This window comes from Lipotes vexillifer, unplaced genomic scaffold (genome assembly GCF_000442215.2).
Source record: "Lipotes vexillifer unplaced genomic scaffold, Lipotes_vexillifer_v1.1 scaffold1086, whole genome shotgun sequence".
NCBI lineage: Eukaryota > Metazoa > Chordata > Mammalia > Artiodactyla > Lipotidae > Lipotes > Lipotes vexillifer.
Window position 1 is genome coordinate 1117676 of NW_006771242.1, and position 26735 is coordinate 1144410.

Here is a 26735-nt window from a genome sequence, read left to right on the forward strand (position 1 = left end):
ATATACAAAAAAATCAGTCATATTTCTATACACTTGCAATGAACAATCCAAAAATGAAATTAAGAAAACAATTCCATTTGCAATAGCACCAAAAATAATGAAATATTTAGGAATTAATTTAATAAAAGAAATGCAAGACTTATACATTGAAAACTAGAAAACATATTTGAAACACATTAAAGACCTAAGTAAATGGAAAGCCTCGATTTTCATGGAATGGAAGACTTAACATTGTTAAGATGGCAATATTCCCCAAACTGATCCACAGATCTGATACAATCCCATCAAAATCCCAGCAGGCATTTTTGCATAAATTGACAAACTGATTTTAAAATAAACAAAATGTGAGATATATCCCTACAATGGAATACTCAGCAATAAAAAGGAATGAAGTACTAATACATACTACAACACAAATGAATCTTGAAAATATATGCTAAATGAAATAAGCCAGACACAAAAGGTCACATATGACCCCATTTACATGAAATGTACAAAAATACACAAATCTAGAGGCAGAAGCATTAGTGGTTGCCTAGATCTGGAAGGGATGAAGGGATTGAGGGAGGTTACAGCTAAAAGGGATAAGGTATCTTTGGGGAATAATGAAAATGTCCTAAAATTGATTGTAGTGAAGTTTGCAAACTCTGCAAATAAACTACCAGCCATTAAACTGCACACTTTAGATGGGTGAATTGCAAAGTACTTGAGTTACATCTCAATAAAGGTGTTAGGTAAAAGACACAGAACCAGTCTGAGTCTCCTTCTACCCAACCCTCCCCCCTTTTTTGACCACTAAAAAAGGATATAGTGTTATCTTTTATGAGGAAAAACTAGAACACTGAGCCCTTTGGTTATCTTCCTTCTTTAAGCACTACTTTTAATCTCAATATCCAGAGTTCCCAGTTGAATACAAACCTCTGTAACTTTCTGTGCCTCTGAAGCAACTCTTTGCACTGTTGTAAAACAAATGTTGAATTCCTGAATGATAGAAGGATACAAACTGTTGAAGTCCAGAAGCAAAATGAACTTATCATAAAAACCTGCAAGAAAAAAGCCCCATGTTACAAAAAGTCTTTTAAAAAAGTAGATTTGGCAAAATGCCATATTAGAAGTAATATATTATGAAACGATATACTATCCAGAGCTGTGAGGTACACAAAAGGAAAAAAGGAGTCAACTACCACTCTGTAAAAATGACCTGGATTAGAGTGAAAAGTCAGGTCACAAAAGAAAAGGAAAGAAGAGATACTGTCTCGCCTTGAAACCCCAGCAGTCGCCAAAGTATGCCATTATTATAGGCAAACACCTTCGCATATCAATTACTTTAGACAAGTGCCATATCCATTTCCAAAAAATGCTGTTAAATTCTCCTTCAAGAAAGCATTCCTTCCCACCTACCCTCCACACCCCCACTCCCCAAATGTTTCATGAGCTATACCAGTGAGTGGTTATACATTTTTTTACAATCACACCTTCAGGGAATAAAAACAGGCAGCCCATTAACCTGTACACAAACTGCTGAGACAAGAGATGTACACATAAATGTAAGCAGTGGAACGATCCACCCTTTTCACTTGCAAAGGGTGAACAGAAAGCTACTATATTTCTCTAGGACATTTACAAAGAGTTATCTTCACCTTGAGAAGAAACTGAATAAAAATAAATGTCCACAATTAAGACAATAATAACAATAGCAAGCATATATTGATAGCTTACTCTGTGTCTGGTACTATTATTCCTTAAATCTCTGTGTGGTATTTTTCTTGCCATCATTTTAAAGAAGAGGAAACTGAGGCATACACAGGCTGAAACACGCAGCCCAAGAGCACATAGCCAGAATTCAAGTCCAGATCTATCTAACACCAAAGGATGAGTGATCTGTCTCATTACAACTCACAATAAAATCACTTTTGTCAAAAATGTCTCCTACTCAAGAGTTCAAGTTACTTGATAAAACTGACATTCATTCCTGCACAACAATGTGAATACAGTTAACAACACTACTCAACTACACTTAAAAATGGTCAAGATGATTTAAAAAAGTTTTAAAAATCTTTTCTAGCTCTGTTTACCACAAAACATCTTATTTGCCATTCATGATTACAGGAAACAATTATTCTCTTGTTAAAATTCAATTTGGTAGTTACTGCCTGTACTTTAACTTTGCTGTCCAATTGCACTGGCCCTTGCACGCTGGGCAGAGGCGGAGCCCAAGAGTAGATGGGAGGAGACAGAGGCGTTCCTACCACAGGACAAATAGGTTGGCAAACTGCACAGAGCAAATCCTCCAACCTACCCCCTTTTTGTACCACTCATGAGCTAAGAATAGTGTTTATATCTTTAAATGGTCGAAAAAAATTTTTAAAGACTATTTCAATGATATGTGAAAATTATACAAAATTTAAATTTCTATGTCCATAAATAAAGTTTTCTTGGAATACAGCAAAAAAAAAAACACACAAAAGATTCACATTAATTCCACGTTAGACTGGCAAACAAGATTTTCGCATGAACATGAGAAAATAAGGTCATTATGAAACCTATTCGCTAACCTACAAAACACAACTCAGGCCTTCTCGTTTCTCAAGCCTGGTTCTGCATTAAGTTCCTTAGCATCAGGGGCAAACCGAGCCACTGCGTTGCCTTACCAACTTTGGGGTCCAATACCAAGCCTCCAGAATAAGCTGCCTTCTTACGTCCTTTTTTGTATTTATTGGTATCTCCATCAATGTCTTCATCTTCATCTCCCTAGTATCAAATGGAAAGATAACTTCACCAACCAGCAACTAATGGACCAATTTAGAAGGTTTATGATCCCCCCCCGCACCTTTCCAACTGCAGTACACATTTCTATTTAACAGTCTATCCAACATTACTTTTAGTTAGTGGTCCTACCTCTGAGGAAAGACAGTTATTGTAATATTTTCATGAATCCTAATGAATGCCAAGCATGGTAGTTACCGAAACAAACACTATATCTGAGTTGATAAGTATGCAAATTCTACTTTAAAATATTTTTGAATTCACAGAACTTCACATTTTAAAATCAATGGACAGGGCTTCCCTGGTGGTGCAGTGGTTAAGAATAGAATCCGCCTGCCAATGCAGGGGACACGGGTTCAAGCCCTGGTCCAGGAAGATCCCACATGCCATGGAGCGACGAAGCCCGTGCACCACAACTTCCAGGCCTGCGCTCTAGATCGCGTGAGCCACAAGTACAGAAGCCCACGCACCACAACTACTGAAGCTTGCACACCTAGAGCCCCGTGCTCTGCAATAATATAAGCCACCGCAATGAGAAGCCCATGCACCACAATGAAGAGTAGCCCCTGCTCACCGCAACTAGAGAAAGCCCTCGCGCAGCAACAAAGACCCAACGCAGCCAAAAATAAACAAATAAATAAATTTTTAAAAATAAAAAATTAAATAAAATAAATGGACACTAAAAATTCAACTATTAATATTATGTAAAATTTGAGATTCTAAGAGTCCTCTTAAATTCATTACTCTAACATTCGTGATGTAAAAACACAAAATATTTTATACAGATATTAACATTATCCTATTATTAATATGGACACCTTAAAATAAGTACATCCATATAGTGAAAATTCTTTCCCAAGTAGTTTACTAATAGCCAACATTAAATACCTCAGCAGATGTCAAACTCCTATAAGTTAATACTTCCTTTACTAATTTTGATAATGTGCATAAAACAAGCAAATATAAGAACCTGAGTCATTTTAACATTAGACTCCCATCCTGAATCAATTACTAGCAGTGCTGATAAAACAGTAGCTAAGTTTTACTTCCAGTGTGATGGAGGCCATTTCAGAAACCTGACTGTAGTGACCTTAATCCTACTAGAATATAAAAATGAAACAATGCAACACAAAAATAAAGGCTTATGGGTTCAAGGAAATAAATGGTTCAACTTGCATCTAAGTTTGGGTAGGGCTAACGAGGCAAAACGCTTTCCAGGTATGGTCACCTATCAGAGAGGCCTAATGCCTCCCTCAAAGAATTTCATATTTCACAAATAATTTTTTTTTTTTTTTTTGCGGTACACGGGCCTCTCACTGCTGTGGCCTCTCCCGCTGCGGAGCACAGGCCCCAGACGCGCAGGCTCAGCAGCCATGGCTCAGGGGCCCAGCTGCTCCGCAGCATGTGGGATCCTCCTGGACCGGGGCACGAACCCGTGTCCCCTGCATCAGCAGGTGGACTCTCAACCACTGCACCACCAGGGAAGCCCCACAAATAATTTTTACCTGTATAGAGAAACGTAAAGAAGGAAATGACCACACAAAACAACAAAACAAATGTGACACAGTTTCTAGAGTATACAGGGAATTAATTATTTGGGGAGCAGATACTATCACAGCAAAAAAAAACAAACCCCAAAACAGCTATCTAGATAGTAAAAGGGGGGGGATAAGAAAAAGCAAAACACTATACAATTTTGGACCCACCAGTTTTTGCTGAGGCTTTCTGAAAATCTGCTTGTCAGGCACAATATAGTTGTTTTCATAAAATGCATGAAGCAACAAGAACTCATTACGCTCGGATCGTCCACCCATCAGCGTCCTAGACTATTAAATAGAATTTTTTTTTAAAAACTTGAGCTCAAAACCAGAATAAACAAAAGCAACTTCGAGTTGGCAGATTTAATCATAGCACCTCCTTCAAAAATCACTCATCATAACAAGGGCTGCTTTAAAAAAAAAGGTGCTAAATTATTTCTAGCAGTTTCTTTAAGCATTATGGTTAAAATGAGACAAAGAGCTTAAAATACTGACAACTTGCGCTATTTCTTTACTTCCAAATGGACCATTCCACAAATCAGACACATCCAGATGTCAGAGATGGTCCTTATGTTCGTCCAAATTTCAACATACTGCACCTGGCTTTCCTCCCCTTCTCCCAAGCAGTTCTTCATTTTACAAAAGAAGCCCAGCTTTCAGAATACAAGTTACTTATTTTATAAGCATGCATTTAGACTCATTATCATATAACAACTACCCCCAGAAAACACTGGATCTAACAGGAAATGCTTTTTCCCCCTTTCTATGTTAAATTTACCATAATGTTCCCAGCGATGTTAGTGATCTGCAATGCTAATGGAAGAACATTTAGCTCACACATGATCTGCAAAATGAACCTGGCATCCTTCCAGGTGTGTTCCAACAGGTACAACAGATGAGAAGAGTCACTGTACAGAAAAGAAAGAATGAAACAGAATCAAGTAATTAAAAGAAACAATGATTATAATCATAACTTCATAACTATCACAAAAAATTTTTGGTATAAGTTAACTTCAGAGCAACGGCATCTCAGCTTTGGAAACAATTTAAAATAAGGTCAATATGAAATTAGGAATTCATTCATACCATTGGTCCCAATCAATGCCCTTCTCTAAAACACACAAAAAATCCCACAAAGATACAATCTGAAAACTCCCTAAATTCTTTCATTCATCCATCCATTAAATACATATTACATACCCACTCTGTGCCAGGCATTGTTCTAGATGCTGGCTGTGACCAAAACAGACAAAAATTCCTGTCCTCATGGGGGAGACAGAATATAAATTAAAAATTTAATATGTGATATGTTATATAACACTAAGCATTAAGAAGAAAAACTAAGAAGCAAAGGGAATATTAAGTGTCAGGAGAAGAGACAAATTTTAGTTAGGGAACTGAGAAAGAGTTCACTGAGAACAAAAACCTGCAGGAGGTGAGAGAGCAATCCTTGTGGATGGGTTATCTCCGAGAGAACATTCCAGGCAGACAGAACAGCACATTCAAAGGCCCTGAGCTGAGCATAAATCTGACAGTTCTAGTACCAAGAAGGAGACCAATGGCTGTAACAGAGAGAATGATGGAGAAGAGTAGAAGGACAGAGCTAACGGCGGAGAGACCCATTGTATAGGACCTTATAAATCGAAATAAATACTTTGGTTTTTACTCTGCATGAAACAGAAAGTCACTAGGAGATTGTAAGCAGAGTGCCATATCTCACTTTAGCCCGGTGACTCTGGTTCCTGGGTTGAGAACAGACAGCAAGGAGTCAAGGGCAAAAGCAAGAAGACCAGTGAGGAGGCTAATATAAGAAAGACCCAGGACTTCCCTGGTGGCGCAGTGGTTGGGAGTCCGCCTGCCGATGCAGGGGATGCGGGTTCGTTCCCCAGTCCAGGAGGATCCCACATGCCGCGGAGCGGCCGGGCCCATGAGCCATGGCCGCTGAGCCTGCGCGTCCGGAGCCTGTGCTCCTCAACGGGAGAGGCCACAACAGTGAGAGGCCCACGTACCGCAAAAAAAAAAAAAAGAAAGACCCAGCGACCCAGGAGAAAGGGGTTGGTGGCTTGGACCAGGGTGGGTCCAACGGAGGGGAAAAGAAGTGATCAGATAGAGACATATTTTGAAGATGGAGATGAATGGATTTCCCGATGCATGGAACATAAGATGTCAGAAAGAGGAATCATAGATGCCTCAGAGGTTCTGGGCTGAGGATGACTTTGGAGGTTTCCAGCGATACTGGAAAAATAAGAGGAACCTAGAGGAGGTCAGGAGCTCAGTTTTGGAACAAGCTGAGTTGGAGGTTAATGTCAGACATTAAGTTGGAGGTTAATGTCAGGAGGTTAAGTAGAACAGGCAGGTGGAGACATGAGTCTGGAATTCAGGGAAGAGAGGTCTAAGCTGAAGATATGCTGGCGGGAGGCATCAGCACCCATGTGGTATTGAAATTCCTGCGACTCAACGAGATCACCCAGGGAGGGAGCACAGTCAGAAACAGAAGCAGTCTGAGGACTTGGGAGGAACAGGCAGAAAAGAACAAGGAGTGGCCAGAGGGGTAGGAGAAATTTTAAGAAATAATCAAGCACAAAGTTTGTTACGCAAAATGAGTAAGTTCTGGAAATCTAATGTACAGCAATGTGGCTACAGTTAACAATAATGTATCGAATACTTGAAATCTCCTAAGGGGTAAATCTAAAGTGTCCCCACCACAAAAAAAAAAAAAAAGAAAAGAAAAAAATAGTGATCGTGTCAGGTGATGAATAGGTTAATTAGCTTGACTGTGAGGATTATTTCACAATGTATATCAAACATCAAGTTGTACCTTAAATAAAATACACTTTTTATTTGTCAATTTGACCTCAACAAGGCTGGAAAAAAGAAATAATCAGCAATATCTCCAAATATTTGAATGACTTCTCAGATTTTATATTTCTAAAATATTTGCATTAATTTCTGAATTAATGAATTAAGGGCAGAAACCTAAATATCACATCAATTTCCAAACTGCGCTCAGGAAGCATCAAGATGGTGTTAAATGAGGGAGATATTATGATAAAATTAGAATAATTCAAAAAGCAAAATAATTCAAATTACTCAAGTAATGGAGATGGTGATTCTGACATGAAAACAGACAATCTCACCCTTCATAACACCACAGGCTCCTGTCCCTCCAGCCTAAGGATGATTCTGGTGTCTTGCTATTAACTTCAAGACAGACAAATTCTGAAGCATCCAGGATCATACCTGTACATATTTCGTACATTTTCCATTAGGATTACAACCCTTTCAGTTTTCAGAATCTGTTGAACAAGTTCAGACAAATGGTAGCTTTTACAACGAATCAGTTCCTTTGCTGAAATTTCCACATCACAGATCATTCGGCCACAGGTAGCATTTCTTTCACCAAATCCACTCCTGCCCTACAAGGGGAGGAAAAAAAGCAAATCCCATGGAAGAACAGATACTGAGAACATTTCATTCTAACTTGCTTTGAGGCTAGTCCCAAAATTACAATGATGAAACTCTCATTGCTCCATTCATGCATTCATTCAGCCATCAATCAAATATTTTTGGACACTGGCTACATATCTGACAGTGTTCCAGGCACTCGGAATATAGGGATATAGCGGTGAGCAAAATAGAAAAGATTCCTGGTCTCAACTGAAATATACAATAAAAAAAAGAAATTATATAGTTTTAGGAGGTCATTAAGTACACGGAAAAGAGAAAATAGAACAGGGTGAGGGGAAAAAGGAATGTGGGGGGACTACATCTTAAATAGGGTGATCGTAGACCTCACTGAGGTCTCACTGCCCATTTCTGGATGCCATATAAAGAACCCTGAAGGGGGTAAGGAGTTAGCAAAGCAAGTGTTTGGATGAAGTGTTAATAACAACTCTATCGCCATAAAGATATGAATAGGAAAAAAAGCAAGAGCATTGGCTCCCAACTCCAAACTGCAACAGCAGAATCCTCTGGAGAGCATTGTAACGGTACAGAGTCCTAAGTTCTCTGATGAGGCAGCATGCCATTTTACTGATAGGCTTTAACTAAAATAAGATTTCAAGTGCTGAGCACTGTCAGGTTTAGGAAATGAAGGTGCTTCATCCAAAACCACCCAACCTCCCTTCAGTGAAGCAAGCAGGTACAATGAGAAGTGACAAGCTTTACAAGAGTCACACGGGACCTGGATTCAAACTTTTAGTTCTTCCCTTTACTAGCTCTGAGATACTGAACAAGTTCTGCCACCCCTGTGAGAATGTGCAATAAACCTGGAGCTACTGTGAGCGAGAACGAACACAGAAGGCATGCTGCCAATTGTCTTCTTACATACTCAGTGTCTGCTCCCCTCCCCCAACCCCCGTTCCTCCTTCCCATCTCCTTCCGTAACAAGAACCCGCAACTCTGCTCTTAGGGATGCCCAAGTGGAGCTAACAAACATGTGCTGTCTCTAGATTCTAAGAGCTGATTTTTAAAACTACCAGTGGTTTTTTGTTTTTTTTTTTTCCTTGCGTTATGCGGGCCTCTCACTGTTGTGGCCTCTCCCATTTGCGGAGCACAGGCTCCGGACGCGCAGGCCCAGCGGCCATGGCTCACGGGCCCAGCCGCTCCGCGGCATGTGGGATCCTCCCGAAACGGGGCACGAACCCGCGTCCCCTGCATCGGCAGGCAGACCCTCAAGCACTGCGCCACCAGGGAAGCCCCTACCAGTGGTTTTTTAAGGAACCTCTATACTGTTCTCCATAGTGGCTGTACCAATTCACATTCCCACCAGCAGTGCAAGAGGGTTCCCTTTTCTCCACACCCTCTACAGCATTTATTGTTTCTAGATTTTCTGATGATGGCCATTCTGACCAGTGTGAGATGGTATCTCATGGTAGTTTTGATTTGCATTTCTCTAATGATTGATCATGTTGAGCATCCTTTCATGTGTTTGTTGGCAATCTGTATATCTTCTTTGGAGAAATGTCTATTTAGGTCTTCTGCCCATTTCTGGATTGGGTTGTTTGTTTTTGTTACTGAGCTGCATGAGCTGCTTGTAAATTTTGGAGATTAATCCTTTGTCAGTTGCTTCATTTGCAAATATTTTCTCCCATTCTGAGGGTTGTCTTTTGGTCTTGTTTATGGTTTCCTTTGCTGTGCAAAAGCTTTGAAGTTTCATTAGGTCCCATTTGTTTATTTTTGTTTTTATTTCCATTTCTCTAAGAGGTGGGTCAAAAAGGATCTTGCTGTGATTTATGCCATAGAGTGTTCTGCCTATGTTTTCCTCTAAGAGTTTGATAGTTTCTGGCCTTACATTCAGGTCTTTAATCCATTTTGAGCTAATTTTTGTGTATGGTGTTAGGAAGTGATCTAATCTCATACTTTTACATGTAGCTGTCCAGTTTTCCCAGCACCACTTACTGAAGAGGCTGTCTTTTCTCCACTGTATATTCTTGCCTCCTTTATCAAAGATAAGGTGACCATATGTGCATGGGTTTATCTCTGGGCTTTCTATCCTGTTCCATTGATCTATATTTCTGTTTTTGTGCCAGTACCATACTGACTTGATTACTGTAGTTTTGTAGGATAGTCTGAAGTCAGGGAGCCTGATTCCTCCAGCTCCATTTATTTTTTTTTGGCGGTACGCGGGCCTCTCACTGTTGTGGCCTCTCCTGTTGTGGAGCACAGGCTCCAGACGCACAGGCTCAGCAGCCATGGCTCACGGGCCCAGCCACTCTGCGACATGTGGGATCTTCCCAGACCAGGGCACAAACCCATGTCCCCTGCATTGGCAGGCGGACTCTCAACCACTGCGCCACCAGGGAAGCCCCCTCCAGCTCCAATTTTCGTTCTCAAGATTGCTTTGGCTATTCGGGGTCTTCTGCGTTTCCATACAAATTGTGAAATTTTTTGTTCTATTTCTGTGAAAAATGCCAGTGGTAGTTTGATAGGGATTGTATTGAATCTGTAGATTGCTTTGGGTAGTAGAGTCATTTTCACAATGTTGATTCTTCCAATCCAAGAGCATGGTATATCGCTCCATCTATTTGTATCAGGTTCCTTAAAAAACTGCAAATAGAACTACCATACAACCCAGCAATCCCACTACTGGGCATATACCCTGAGAAAACCATAATTCAAAAAGAGTCATGTACCAAAATGTTCATTGCAACTCTATTTACAATAGCCAGGACGTGGAAGCAACCTAAGTGTCCATCAGCAGATGAATGGATAAAGAAGATGTGGCACATACATACAATGGAATATTACTCAGCCATAAAAAGAAACGAAATTGAGTTATTTGTAGTGAGGTGGATGGACCTAGAGTCTGTCATACAGGGTGAAGTAAGTCAGAAAGAGAAAAACAAATACTATATGCTAACATATATATATGGAATTTAACAGAAAAAAAAAAGTCAAGAAGAACCTAGGGGTAAGACGGGAAAAAAGACACAGACCTACTAGAGAATGGACTTGAGGATATGGGGAGGGGGAAGGGTAAGCTGTGACAAAGTGAGAGAATGGCATGGACATACATACACTACCAAACGTAAAAGAGATACCTAGTGGGAAGCTGCCACATAGCACAGGGAGATCAGCTCGGTGCTTGGTGACCACCTAGAGGGGTGGGATATGGAGGGTGGGAGGGAGGGGGACCCAAGAGGGAAGAGTTTTGGGAACATATGTATATGTATAACTGATTCACTTTGTTATAAAGCAGAAACTAACACACCACTGGAAAGCAATTATACTCCAATAAAGATGTTAAAAAAAAAAAACTACCAGTGGTTTTTACCAATAAAATGCTGAATTCAAAGGAAAAGGTGTTTAGTGCCAAAGTTAAAATGTCCTATCATAAGGCAACAGATTCCTAGTCAAAGAAGGACAGGGTACTCCCTGGTAGCTACTTCATATAAAGAAGCCAAATAGAGAAGTTAAGATTTTGAAAATTATTATTACCCCAAGCTTTGGCATGTTGGATCGCTTCAGCCGACCTATCTTGGACCAGTAAGGAACTTTGCACACATTAATTCTCTGAAGTAGCACTTCCAGTTCAAACCCATAAATATTATGACCCTATTGAGAAAAAGAAGGCAGCCAATAACATTATAAGAAACGCAAATTAGAGGATTTATCTTCATATGCATAGAATTTCTTTGCCCTTTCTTTTTCTGGTCTCTAATTGAAGGCCTCATGAGCTTACCTCCGATTGGGGTCCTTTCTTCTTCAGGAATTTATTCATCAGCAGCATTCATTAGCCTTGACATTAACAAGGTTGCTAAGCAGATTGCTGGAATAAACTTTATTTTATCCTAATTGATGCAAGGTTCATATGATGTCTTTTAATTTGCAACTCATGCTTCACAGTCTCATGCAAATTTTAACGTCCCATACTTTTTAGGTGATCAGTAAAAGCTGTATTCAAACAATTTCTTACTTCCTTAAAAACCAAGAACCCCGCTATGTTGCGTGACAGTTTACATAGACACCTCTAGAAAACGGAGGAAGTGCATCTAGATTCTTCCTAAAGAATTGAGTTCAAACACTACTGATTTAGACTCTTAATTAATGTGCAACTAAATAAACATATACTATCACTCCATACTTCAAATAAGAAATTTGCTAAAAACATGGAAACAAAACTATCCCGAGTAAAAAAATCTCAAAAATATTACCAAATTTTCCATGTCTGTAATGATAATTCCCATCATGTGAATTATGTTTATTCTAGTAAGTTACACTAGATGAAGTTTAAAATAAACTAATAAACATATTTGTCACTAATTTTAATTAAAAATATATACCACTATATATTTATGGCAAGTGTGTCTATTAACCTAAGAGACCCAAAGGACATGAGGAAGTCTCATTTCCAAATTATCATGCCTGGGATCAGGGACTCAAACCCATGTCAGGATTCTCTCTTATTTCAGTTTGGATTTCTCACAAAGTCTTGGCTCTTATAACCTAGAGCAGGCCAGCTACCCTAGACTCCAAGATATCTCCTTGGGGTCCAAGAGAGAGACTACTAGTGGAGATTGGGTGAGGGCCTGGTGCTGAGCCAGAGCACCACAGGAGGACACTGTGGACAGAATCTTCCCAGCACTTTCACAATGGCTCCTGAAATACCATAAGGGAAGCGCGTGCAGAGACACTCTCAGTACTTGGGCTACACCATCTTCCAGAGAGGTGTCCAAGAGCAAAAACGAACACAGAAATATACAGCAAACATTTTTCACGAGGCTTCAATGTAACCAAATTACTGATATTACACTTAAAATATAGGCATTTACATGCTACTTCCCTCCAAAAAACCCAAAAGCACAAAATAATTCGATTGGTCCATTAACCCAGAAAAAAGACAAAAGGAAGAACTCCTTGATAGGAGTCTACAAACTAAGGAAGGCTGGAGGAAACACAAAGCAAAACGTTGTTTTAGGACTCTTCGGAACTGTGGCAAAGACAACTCAATGAATTATTACCTCTTACTATTTAGTAGGCGCATATTCAGTCATCAAGAGAAAAAAAGACTCCTAGCCACGAGCTCTCAAAGGAATATGCCAGAGATCCACTGAGCTCATAAAATTAAAATACTTACACTTTGTGGATACGCACCAAACCAAGGGAATTCACTCCTGTGACATTATACTGCTAGGCCACTAAGCCAAAATTTTGGAGCTATTAACAGTTGACATGAGTTGACTTACTTCTGGGCTGCTCTCTAACTGTAAATAACAGGAGTATCCTAAACTTCAATAGTAATTCATGAGTTGCTTTTCTATTAGAGGGGAAAAAAAAGTATCTTGTAGTAGGTTGGGGTTTTTTCTCCTTTCTGTTAGGAGAAAGTATAGCAATTCCCACCAGTCCACAGGGTTATTTCACTCTGAAAAGATTCTCCACTGCTCAAAAAGTACCAATCAAGTCACACTGAAAAGAACTATGGAATGAAGAGCTTCCCCACAACATGGTCAAACATCTACTCACCACAATGATATCAGGATCAATTTTGTGAATTTTTGCAAGGAAAAACCCTAGCAGTGTTCTTTCTGTTGCAGCAACCTCAACCTTCACATTCTGTTAGATAAAAACATATCAGTCACTTATCTTTACTCTCAACTACTATACCTTGTCTCCTTGTTCAAGCAGGATAAGATTTCTTAGAGTCAAAAGAAACCATCCATTTCAAAATTAAATGCAGCAATGAAATTCCTGATTCTAGATTTCACAGTAATAATTGCACAAAATCTCTGAGGAGCTCATTCAAGTAATAAACATGTGAATGAAGCAAAATTTTAAGTGCTGAGCACTATCGAGTACGGAAATGTCCCTCCATAGGGGACACGCTTGTGCATCTGGACACATTTTATTGCATGTGAATCAGAGTACCTATCAAAAACATTACTTACTTTGCTATATAATCCCTGGTAGACCTTGTTGTTTATGTATTTACCACATAAAGAGATCCCAAGGACTGTATAAACTAATCCCAAATAGTGGTGTAAAAACCCATAAATAAGAAACTAGACTAAAAACAAACATACCTGTAAGAATTAAGTGTCTTAAATAAAACCTGTCTACACACAAAAGGCTTCCACTTGGATTACTCAATATAAATCAGGTATTCAAAAGATCCACTCTTACTAAGACTCTTAAAATGAAGTTGATGGCTATGTTTTCTACAACTAGCTCAGGTTTAAAAAATATCAGTTTGACTCTAATGGAATTTTCCAAGGTCATTTTACTTACTAATTCAGGGCACTTCACAAATAATAGCCTGATCCAATAGTACCCCCAGACTACTGGACTTCTCAAACCAATTTAAAGTAAGTGGAACCAGATAAGGTTGCTAACTTTTCATTTTGGCAAGTGAAGACATTAAAAAAAAATTTTTAAACCTACACATTTACCAACCCAGGCATTTCATAAAAGAAAAAACACACTCTCCAAAAATAAAATTCTTCATATTGAATGTGTTTACTTTTATGAAAAACTCACATTATACTACCCCCCATTTTTATTAAGGACTCGTGAAAACTTCTTCATGGAGTATACTGGGAGTTTAGAGATCACTGATCAATTATAGCCAGCCCACATCAACCTTCCCAATATATGTCACCTTTAATATCCACAGCATTCTCAACTTCTCTTCACTTCCTTCAAGTTAGCAGAGTGGGGGTGGAGTGGGCTTTACCCAACACTTTCCCAAAACAGTAATCATGTGATCATGCAATTTTGGAAAAGCTTCCAATTAAGTTATCTGAAGGAGGGTTTGAGACCACCCATCTATTAATAAACTGTCAAATCTCATTATTTCCAGGAAGTGAAACATTTAAACATTGTTAAATAACGCTTCTAGTTTTAAACTTCTAATACATTTTTAATGGGTTAATGCCATAGTGCAATCTAACAAGAATAAATCTAATAAATTAACATATAAAATAGCGTATTTCTACTAATCCATAGCATTCTCCTTTTCTCTTTTTAAACAAATACATATTTCATATTTAAAAGGAATAAACAGTGAGTTCTTTACCTTTTCCTTAATGCCTTCTTTAAAATCATATGGAAAAATACAATCCTTTGGTTTAGACACAACTGTAAAAGGAAAAAAATAAAGATTCCAACACCCGTCTTCGTCCAATTTCAAGTACACATACACCGCAAGTTTCTGAATGGAAACCATCTTAAATATAAATAAATTCCTTTTGATCTCTAAATAGTGGCCAAAACAAACTACATATCCTAAAATTCATATGGAACCACAAAAGACCCTGAAAAGCCACGGCAATCTTGAAAAAGAACAAAGCGGGAGGCATCATATTCCCTGATTTCAAACTACATTACAAAGCTACAGTAATCAAAACAGTATGATGTTGGCATAAAAACAGACATACAGAGAGCCCAGAAATAAACCCATACATAACATGGTCAATTAATTTATGACAAAGTAACCAAGAATATACAATGGAGAAAGGAGAGTCTCTCCAAAATATGATGTTGGGAAAACTGGACAACCACACGCAAAAGAATAAAACTGGACCACTATCTTACACCATACACAAAAAAGTAACTCAAAATGGATTAAAAACTTGAACATACTGGTGGCGCAGTGGTTAAGAATATGCCTGCCAATGCAGGGGACACGGGTTCAAGCCCTGGTCCAGGAAGATCCCACATGCCGCAGAGCAACTAAGCCCATGTTCCACAACTACTGAGCCTGTGCTCTAGAGTCCGTGAGCCACAACTACTGAGCCCACATGCCACAACTACTGAAGCCCGCACGCCTAGAGCCCATGCTCCACAACAAGAGAAGCCACTGCAATGAGAAGTCCGTGCACTGCAACGAAGAGTAGCCCCCGCTCACCAAAACTAGAGAAAGCCCGCACGCAGCAACGAAGACCCAACACAGCCAACAATAAATACAAAAAAATAAAGTTATTTAAAAAAAAACAAACCTGAACATAAGATCAGAAACCATAAAACTCCTAGAAGAGGGCCTTCCCGGTGGTCCAGTGGTTGTGGTTAAGACTCCATGCTCTCAATGCGGGGGCACGGGTCCAATCCCTGGTCAGGAACTAAGATCCCGCACGCCATATGGCACGCCACCCACCCCCCAAAAAAAAGAAAAAAAAGAAAAACAACTCCTAAAAGAAGACATAGGCAGTAAGCTCCTTGACAGCAGTCGTGGCAATGACTTTTTGGATTTGACGCCAAAACCAAAGGCATCAAAAGCAAAAATAAACAAGTGGGACTATACCAAAGTATAAAGTTCTGCACAGCAAAGGAAACCATCAACAAAATGAAAAGGCAACCTACTGAATGGGAGAAAATATTTGCAAATCATATATCTGATAAAGCATTAATATCCAACATATATATTTTTTTATAATTCATACAATGAAAACAACCAACCTGATTAAAAAATGGGCAGGGGAGCTGAATAGACATTTTTCTAAAGACATACAGAAGGCCACCAGGTACAGGAAAGGGTACTGAACATCACAAATCATCAGAGAAATGCAAAACCACAATAAGATATTACCCACACCTGCTAGAATGGTTATTATCAAAAAGAGAAGAGATAAAAAGTGTTGGTTGGGGCTTCCCTGGTGGCACAGTGGTTGAGAGTCCGCCTGCCGATGCAGGGGACGCGGGTTTGTGTCCCGGTCCGGGAAGATCCCATATGCCACGGAGCGCCTGGGCCCGTGAGCCATGGCCGCTGAGCCTGCGCGTCCGGAGCCTGTGCTCCGCAACAGGAGAGGCCACAACAGTGAGAGGCCCGCATATCGCAAAAAAAAAAAGTGTTGGTTGGAGAGGATGGAGAGAAAAGGGAAACCTTGAGCACAGTTGGTGAGAATGTAAACCGGTACCGTCATGGAATTTCCTCAAAAACTTGAAAATAGAACCATATAATCCAGCAATTCCACTTCTGGGTATTTATCTGAAGAAAATGAAAACGGTAACTCAAAAACAGTAACTCGCCACTTGCGATAACAAAGACGGATCCAGAGGGCATTATGCTAAGAGAAATAAGGCAGAGAAAGACAAATACAGTATGATCTCACTTACATGTGGAATAACAAAAACAGAAAAGAAGATGAAAAAAATGAGCTCACAGATACAGAGAACAGATGGTGATTGTGGGGGCAGTGCACGAAATGGGTGAAGGGGGTAAAAAGGTACAAACTTCTAGTTATAAAATAAATAAGCCTTGGGTATGTAATGTACAGCATGGTGACTACAGTTAATAACCCCGTATTGCATATCTGAAAGTTGCTAAGAGAAAATCTTAAAACTTCTCGTCACAAGAAAAGAGAAGTTTGTAACTATGGTGATGGATGTTAACTAGACTTATTGTGGTGATCATTTTGCTACATATACAAATATGGCATCATTATGTTGTATACCTGAAAGTCATACAATGTTACATGTCAATTATACCTCAATTTTTAAAAAGTTTAGAAGATTCAATCTGAAAAAAAAGAATACCCAAGTACAGAGCCCTAAGTCCCTACAACTGTTAAAATTGCTTTGATGAAACATTTGCTATCCATCTAAGTCAGAATGGAAGATATTTAAGTCTTTCCCAAAGGAAATGCCCACCACCACCAAAACCTCAACCAGCATACAATGGAGGAACTCAGTCCAAAGTTCTCAAAGCTAGGCTATTAAAGATGACCAAAGCTTCCCCCACTACACTCTCAACTCCTTGTCATTCACAACAGCTGTACATACAGTGACATACTCAGAGGAGGTAAATGATGAAATGAGCTAATAACTCTCTCTTCCACATACTTTCCAAACTATTCTCAACATCACTTTGTTTTGTGTATTCAACCCAACTTAAAGGGTAAAACTTCACAAAAATAACACACCACCCTCCCTTCTCTGCTTGCTTCCCTTGTCCCACTTTCCTAGTATCCAAGAAACCTGACAGGAGATGCTGCCCCATTTAATCTCTGGTTCTGGGCTGGAAAATAACCCGGGAAGCATAACACATCAATAGTGTTGTGCCCTTAATTTTTACAAAAAAATGACTATTTAACTGGCCAAGTTCTCAACATGCAATACGTCATAATCCACGGTGGACACTGCCTCATGGCACGCAGAATTCTGTGGAATAGTTTCATCCACAGAATTGTATGCATAGCACAACCCAACTCCAGCACGATATTACCATAACTCCTCCCAAATAGGTAAACATTTATTTATTCCTTGGCATCTTGCCTCATCACACAGAAAACTTTGGCCAGGCTTCTATGACAGGCTTTTAGGGTGACATCACGAAAAGAAAACAGTTACAGCATAATTTTGACCCAGAAAAAAAAAACTACTCTACCACAATAGAGTAACCACTGGAACAGAGAAAAAGATATCAAACTGCCTCCCGACTTACGCTCCTAGAAAAAAATTAAACAGTTGAATAGGAGCAACCAGTCCAATAAAACTTAGGGTCCACAACTGACCAAAAAAAACTTCTTTAGCAAACAAAAACAAAAATAAACAAATGGGACCTACTCAAACCTAAAAGCTTTTGCACAGCAAAGGAAACCACAAACAAGATGAAAAGACAACCCTCAGAATGGGAGAAAGTATTTGCAAATGAAGCAACTGACAAAGGATTAATCTCCAAAATTTACAAGCAGCTCATGCAGCTCAATATCAAAAAAACAAACAACCCAATCCAAAAATGGGCAGAAGACCTAAATAGACATTTCTCCAAAGAAGATATACAGACTGCCAACAAACACATGAAAGAATGCTCAACATCACTAATCATTAGAGAAATACAAATCAAAACTACAATGAGGTATCACCTCACACCGGTCAGAATGGCCATCATGAAAAATTCTACAAACAATAAATGCTGGAGAAGGTGTGGAGAAAAGGGAATCCTCCTGCACTGTTGCTGGGAATATAAATTGGTGCAGCCACTATGCAGAATAGTATGGAGGTTCCTTAAAAATCTAAAAATAGAACTACCCTATGACCCAGCAATCCCACTCCTGGGCATATATCCAGAAAAGAAGAAAACTCTAATTCGAAAAGATAAACATATCCCAATGTTCATAGCAGCACCGTTTACAATAGCCAAGACACAGAAACAACCCAAGGGCACATTGACAGACAACTGGTTTAAGAAGATGTGGTGTGTTGTGTGTATACACACACACACACACACACACACACACAAATGGAATGTTACCCAGCCATAAAAAGGAATGAAATATTGCCATTTGCAGCAACATGAATGGACCCAGAGAATATCATACAAAGTGAAATAAGTCAGAGAAAGACAAATATTATATGCTACCACTTATATGTGGAATCTATAAAATAACACAAATGAGCCTATATACGAAACAGAAACAGACAGACTCACAGATATAGAAAACAAATTTATGGTTACCAAAGGGGATGGGCGATGGCGGGGGGTATGATAAATTAGGAGGATGGGATTAACAGATACAAACTACTATACATGAAACAGATTAGCAACAAGGACCTACTGTAGAGCACAGGGAACTAGAGCCAATATCCTGTAATAACGTATAGTGGAAAAGAATCTGAAAAGCATAGATATATATTATGTATAACCGAATACTTTGTTGTACACCTGAAACTAACACAGTATTGTAAATCAACTATACTTCAATCAAAAAGAAAACTTCTTTAACAACATGCACTAAGTATCTTAAAAGCATTTTTTTTTAAGTTACTGATCCAACAGCTGGAGAAAAAACAAGAAAAATAAAAATTAAGCCATTAATAAACCAGCTAAAAAAATACATACCACAGAAGTGTGAGTGAAAGGGAGGCCGTGGGGGTGCTTTATCTAGCGCAAAGCTGTGATGCACCAATGCTGCCACAGCAATAATCTGCCAAGAAAGGAGGAGAAAATCACTTATCAGATACCTACTACGCAGTCTGCATTCTCACCACAACCACCGAGAATAGAAAAAGATACAGATTTTAGTCCGTAAGAATACTTTAATGTTTTATTACGGAAGAATTTAAACAAATAAAAAATAGAATAATCAACTCTCATACACCGATCACCCAGCTTCAATCATCAACTCATCAACAGCCCCACCCCACACTATTCTGAAGCAAAACTCATACCTATCATTTTATCCAGAAATATGTCAGCAGGTATCCCTAACCAAGGTTTCTCAACCTTGGCACTATGGACATTTTAGGCCGAATAACTCTTTGCTGTGGGGCTGCCCTGTGCATTGTGGGACGTTTAGCAACATCCCTGGCTGCCAACAGCACCACTCCCCACTCCCCAGTCTCCAAGTTGTGACACCAAAAATGTCTCCAGACATGGCCAAAAACCCCTTGAGGGTTAAAATCTCACCAAATTGAGAGCCATTACTTTAAAAGATGAGCAGTTTTTAAAACGCAGTACAATCATCTCAGCTAATTCAATTAACAGTGTTACCTTAAAATCATTAAATATCCAGGCAGGAATCAAATTCTCATGTTTTCCCAACTATCTCAATTTTATTTACCAAATAAGTCCATACTTTGCAACCAGCTGATATGTTAAACTGTCTTAAGTACAACTCCTCCCCATCGATTATTTCTTGCAATTTATTTGTTGAAGAAACTGGATGGTTTTGGCCCGTAGAGTGCCCCCCCAATACAGACTCTGCTGCTCGTATCCCAATAACGTCATTTAACATGTTCTTCTGTTTCTGTACTGCCTGTATATCCATATGTAGATCTGAAGGCTTGATAAAAATCAGATTTTTTGGCAAGAATTCTTTGGAGGTGCTACTGATCTCTGGTTATCACATCGGATCTGGTTATCTCTACTCTAGTGATACTAGCAGCCTCTGAAAATCACTGCCTAGATCCATTATCTCATTAGAGATTGCAAAGTGGTCACATTCAATTTTTTCTTTATTTTATTTATTTATTAGCTGGAAAGCTTCTATGAAGACAAACTTCCCCGTATCGATTATTTGGTTACCTGAGATACAATATATGTTCAAAAAAGCAAAGATAAATGCTTGATTCAATCTATTTATTTACCAGTTTTCAAAATAATGAGTTAATTCCCTAGCTTTCTTCACAAGTGAGCAACGCGGTGCTGTGTTTACAGTATCATTATGAAGTCGTATGTTTCAATCTGTTGCAGTTATACATGCTCAAACTGTCCCATCTTTGGTGGGGGAAACTCTTCAAGTTTACTCTTGAGTCCTTCTGACATATCTTCAGTAGATCTTAATATCGTCCTTGCTTTCTAGTATAACAAGAAGTTCCAGGCTTATCCTGGACATTTCCTGCCCCAAATCAGCTATTTCTTCACAAAACCCTATTTCCTTTCTGGGGAAATGGTATTTAGAAACCTCACTCTGGGTGCTGGAAGGATTTTTTTTAACTAATTAAATTTTCCCCAAACACTTAACTATTAAATATCTACTATATCAACTATTATTAAAAGATCAAATCACATACAAAAAAAATAGCCAAAAGACTTTAAAAAGATCCCCATCAATGTCAAAGGATTTAGAAGCAAACACAAAGAAGCTCCCATCGACCAAAGACAATTTAAGCAGCAAAAATAACAAGATTAATGAATACAATAGATTGAAATATACTAAGTATATATAAAGCCCATGAGTTTATAATGATAGTCCATAAAAGAGGAAGCAAAAATAAGTAACAAGAAAAATAAACAAATCATGTGTCAACAGTGCACATAATGTAGGTCCCCAACTTCCCTCTCAGAAAACTGGCAGCGAAAGAGAAAGAAGTACACATTTATCTCTTCTTTCCTATATAAAGTATTGCAGCATAACCAAATAGTACTGGTTAATGAGGAAAAGTTAATTTTATAGAAAAATTTAACTAATAATCATTCTAATATTTCACATGCTTAACTAATAAACATGGAAAGGACGACGGAATTAGAAGACCATTTTACAGCTCCTAATGAAATATCTAATTTAGGCAAAAATTAGATCAGTGGTTCTCAACCAGGAACAATTTTGCCCGCAGTCCCCAGGGGACATTTAGAGAGATGTCTGAAGGCATTTCTGGTTGTCAGAACTAGGCGGTAGCGGTGATATTTGGCATTGGGTGGAGGCCAGGGATACTGTTAAACATCCCACAATGCACAGGACAGCTCCCGCAACAAGTTCATTCGGCCCAAACATCAGTATTGCCGAGGTTAAAAAACTTGAACCTACTAATCAATGATAGCCCCACTAACTGGTTTAACCAGACATTACGTGCCTACTGATACGACCCAACATGAAATACACTGTACCACCTACACAGTATTTTGGCAAAAAAAAGTTAAACCTGAACCTAATCAATTCGGCAGTGCTAATGAGCAGGGGTGGATACTTTTTTCTGTAAAGGGCCAAAAAGTAAATATTTTGGCCTTTCAGGTCACAGAGTCTCTGTCATGACTACTAACTTTGCTGCCGTGGTACAAAAGCAGCTGTAGATAATATGTGAACGAACAGACATGCTGTCTTCCAGTGAACTTTATTTACAGAAACAGGTGATGGGCTAGATTTGCCCGCAGGCCACAGTTTGCCAACCCCTGGTATACAGGAAGAAATCCAAAGACACGAGGAAGCAAACAAATACAGAAAATGGGTCATTCTTTGAGACCACTAACAGTGATTCCTCAATAAGTCAACGTCACTGAAAAAGCTGGAGGGGGTGGGAGGGACCTGCTCACATTTAAAAGAGATTCAAGAAACAAATTAAACACCGTCTGTGGATCTTGTATAAATCCTGACTCAAATAAATCAACTGTTAAAAGACATTTCTGAGGGCTTCCCTGGTGGCAGTGGTTGAGAGTCCGCCTGCTGATGCAGGGGACGCGGGTTCGTGCCGCGGTCTGGGAGGATCCCACATGCCGCGGAGTGGCTGAGCCTGTGAGCCATGGCCGCTGAGCCTGCGCGTCCGGAGCCTGTGCTCCGCAACGGGAGAGGCCACAACAGTGAGAGGCCCGCGTACCACCAAAAAAAGACATTTCTGAGAAATAGAGTCATGTGACTATGGACTAGGTATTTTAGCTGGTATCAAGGAATCACTGTTAATGTTAATAGGGGTGATAATGGTATTCTATAAGAAAGTGTGCATGTTCTGAGAGATGCAGACCAAAGTATACAGGGATAAAATGACACAATGTCTGAGATTAGCTTCAAAATACTTCAGGAGGAAAAAAAAAGAAGGGGGCGATAAACAAGTGTGACAAAATCTTGCTAAATGGTGAATATGAGTGATGGGTATATAGGACTTCATTATATTATTCTATGTCCATTTGAAGTTCTCCAAAATAAAAAAATTTAAAAACAAAAAGTCCAGCAATTTAAGTCTTTTTAAAAAAACCCTCCAACACTAGACAAATTCAATTCATTCTTCAAAATGGAGTTTGGTAGTGAATTAGTATTCTTTCCCTTCCAAAAAGAACAAACTTCCCTTACAGAAAAGCTGTACAAGTGCAAGAAGTATCACACCTCTGGCATAGGTACAAAATCTGTCCTATTTCTTTACCTCGTTTTCATGTGTCTTTGCATTCTGCATTGTCTTCATGCTCAAAGACATGACCACAAGTGGAGGAGGACCAACATCCTTAATTACATTCACCAGGTCAGGTTTAAAAGCCACTGCCTCAACTTTACACCAACTGATTGGCTGATTCAAGAGCTCTGAAAAAGAATAGGAACAACAGATCAATAGCTATTTGCTGAAAAAGAAAAGTTACTATCATTAAGACATCTGTGATTAACCGAGATGGTCTTCAATCCTACCTTCTACTAAGAATATCTTATTATAACATCTAACTAAAAATAAACCATGTTATTGGATTGTATGCATATCTTCGTGTGTGTATACATATGTTCATTTTCTTGGGAAAAAAGTCCACAGCTTTCATCTGACTTTCCAAAAAATCCAAGACCCAAAATAGGTTTGTAAAAGCCACAGCACTGCCTTAGAGAAATAAAAAAAAAACAGTTTTGAGACTTCCCTGGTGGCGCAGTGGTTGAGAATCTGCCTGCCGATGCAGGGAACACGGGTTCGAGCCCTGGTCTGGGAAGATCCCACATGCTGTGGAGCAACTAGGCCCGTGAGCCACAACTACTGAGTCTGCGCGTCTGGAGCCTGTGCTCCACAACAAGGGAGGCCACGATAGTGAGAGGCCCGTGCACCATGATGAAGACTGGCCCCCACTTGCCGCAACTAGAGAAAGCCCTCACACAGAAACGAAGACCCAACACAGCCAAAAATAAATAAATAAACCAATGAACCGACAAAAAATAAATAAATAAATAATGTTTTTTTAAAAAATGGTTTTGAGAGATTCATGCAGACAAAACAGAGTATCACAAATGCAAGTATTGAAAAACATCAGGTAAGAGACCATACATGCATTATCCACAACGTGCAGTGATGTTTTGCTCCTTCAGAAGTCAGCAGTTCACTATGTAGAACAGCTGAGCCACATCAGCCAGGTCGGAAGTGCACGCTGACAGCAAAACAGTGAAGGATGCACCCAAATGCCCGAGTAGGCTAGCTAAAGCCTTCCTCCCACTAAAATGCTAAGCACCACGGTGAAAGAGTGATTTCAAAAGTACTTCCTATACTCACTCAATGAAAACCTTAAAGAAACTAACATTAAAAAGGAAGTGGTAGGGCTTCCCTGGTGGCGCAGTGGTTGAGAGTCCGCCTACCGATGCAGGGGACACGGGTTCGTGCCCCGGTCCGGGAAGATCCTACGTGCCGTGGAGCGGCTGGGCCCGTGAGCCGTGGCCGCTGAGCCTGCGCGTCCAGAGCCTGTGCTCCGCAACGGGAGAGGCCGGCATAACGCAAAAAAAAAAAAAAAAAAAGGAACTGGTCGCACTGAAATTGAGTCCAATTCTGTAACTTCTAGAAACCGCATCTAACAGCAATTTACTTAGCATTCTGAAAGTAAAGTTTCCCTTACGTGGATTTTTTACTTCGAGCCAACAAGGTCCTTTGATCTTTCTGTTCATCAAGAACAGTTCCAAGCTGGATGTGTTGGTCCCAAATACATGAGAAAAAGTTTCTCCTTTCAAATCCTGAGGAAGCTGTGGCATTTCAGCCTGAAAAAGGCAAAGACGAAAAAAAAAATCTTTTTTTGTTTAAAACTATTACTTCACATTTTCCAAAGTCTATATTTGAAATAAACAAAAGTCTCTCTACGAACCACCAGAAGAAACCCCTTTGATATATATATGACATGTAATTTGCCACAAATGAAATCCATAACAATTCACAGTAGGAAACAAAAACAATTCACAATGACAAAATAATGCATCTTGATGACACCCATTAGAAGAAAAATGAGCCAAGAAGCTCCCACAAAAGAGGATTTCTGTCCAGAGCTGTACATGCCTTACTGATAAAGAATAGCCAAATAAGTACAACTCCATTAGAAGAATGAAAGCGAGAGAGTGGGACGTTTGGCTTGCGAGCGGGAACCTCTCAGTCGTGCACGGAGAAAGAACGATTTAAAAATGGGTGATGTTGAGAAGGGCAAGAAGATTTTTGTTCAGAAGTGTGCCCAGTGCCATACTGTGGAAAAGGAAGGCAAGCACAAGACTGGGCCAAATTTCCATGGTCTGTTTGAGTGAAAGACAGCTCAGACTTTGAGATTCTCTTACACAGATGCCAACAAGAACAAAGGCATCACCTGGGGAGAGGAGATGCTGATGGGAGTATTTGGAGAATCCCAAGAAGCACATCCCTGGAACAAAAATGTTCTTTGCTGGCATTAAGAAGGGAGAAAGGGCAGACTTGATAGCTTATCTCAAAAAAGCTACTAATGCATAATTGTTGGCCACTGCCTTATTTATTATGAAACAAATGACTCATGACTTTTTATGTGTACCATATTTAAGTTGATCTCATACACTAGAATTCAGATCATGAATGGCTGAGGTAATATTTCTGTCCTGATTTAAATAAGATTGGCTTGTGGCTAAATGAATATAGTCAGCTTTTTGAATTTTGATAGTAATTCTGGTTCAAAAAGTACTATCACTGTTTTCCCCGTCTAAAGAGATGATTAAACTTGAATAAGGAATGTTAAACTTTTCAGCGATACAGTGAAATGCCTTCTCAAACCCTATAGGAGATTGGTTTTATGTTTAGATTTCTATAACTGGTTATATTAATATATTTAAATACTGAGAAGCTCCCTTAACTGTCTCATAGACCAGCAAGATTCACCTGTGTTTCAAGTTGTGTTCCTTTGCCTGTTAAGGGAAGGGCTGAAGATATACTGACAACGTTCACTTTATCTTTTTGGTCTTAACTATGCCAATTTAATTAAAATTCTCCATCTAAAATATTGCGTTTTACTTAATGAAAGGAATTTTAGTGTGGTTATGTACAGCATCAAATAAAGAATATTTAGTTATTTTCACATTTTATAGATGATCTTTAAGATCAGATGCTTTTAAAATTCACTGTGACAAGATATGTTAGGAAACTTGCTTGTGAATTCTCTACAAAGTCAGACTAAGTTATAATTCAGGATTGTCTTTTAAACAGGTATTCAGAAACACAACGGTAGAACTACTGTAGATGTGTGATGGGCAATGGTACTTTTGCCAACTCAGAAGGGTTAAGGTAGAGGAGCTTTATCATTAGCACAAATTTGTAAATTATCTGATCATAAGGCTTGAGAACTAAAAACAAAGTCACAGATCAAAATAAATAAATAAATAAAAGCAAGGGAGTAGGAGTCATTCAAAATGCTTCCATGGAGAAAATTTTTTATGGGAGACAGTGTTTTATTTTTCTTTTCATAAGAAATATTCATGTTCTCAAGTTCTATATATATTGCCATGTGTGCTCTGATGAATACAGCCTAAACAAACCGATAATAAATTCAGTAATTTTCTTACATTATCTAAGCAAAAAATAATGATACTGGTTATCATCTTCCTGCTG

At 39.1% G+C, this 26735-nt stretch overlaps 1 protein-coding gene and 1 pseudogene across 1 annotated transcript in view; one reads left to right on the forward strand and one right to left on the reverse strand.

Annotated features, from left to right (window-relative positions):
• POLA1 (DNA polymerase alpha 1, catalytic subunit) overlaps positions 1-26735 on the reverse strand; it is a 308279-nt gene that overhangs the window by 246950 nt on the left and 34594 nt on the right. The window contains exons 14-24 of the mRNA XM_007446575.1: positions 24742-24880; positions 23310-23464; positions 19579-19663; positions 14818-14879; positions 13269-13358; positions 11244-11360; positions 7545-7720; positions 5083-5212; positions 4473-4592; positions 2652-2751; positions 919-1043 (exon numbers count right to left, since the gene is read on the reverse strand). Of these exons, the coding sequence (XP_007446637.1) occupies positions 919-1043; positions 2652-2751; positions 4473-4592; positions 5083-5212; positions 7545-7720; positions 11244-11360; positions 13269-13358; positions 14818-14879; positions 19579-19663; positions 23310-23464; positions 24742-24880 (1299 nt within the window). The remainder of the gene's footprint in view (positions 1-918; positions 1044-2651; positions 2752-4472; positions 4593-5082; positions 5213-7544; positions 7721-11243; positions 11361-13268; positions 13359-14817; positions 14880-19578; positions 19664-23309; positions 23465-24741; positions 24881-26735) is intronic.
• Positions 25295-25610, forward strand: LOC103084077 (cytochrome c pseudogene; annotated as a pseudogene).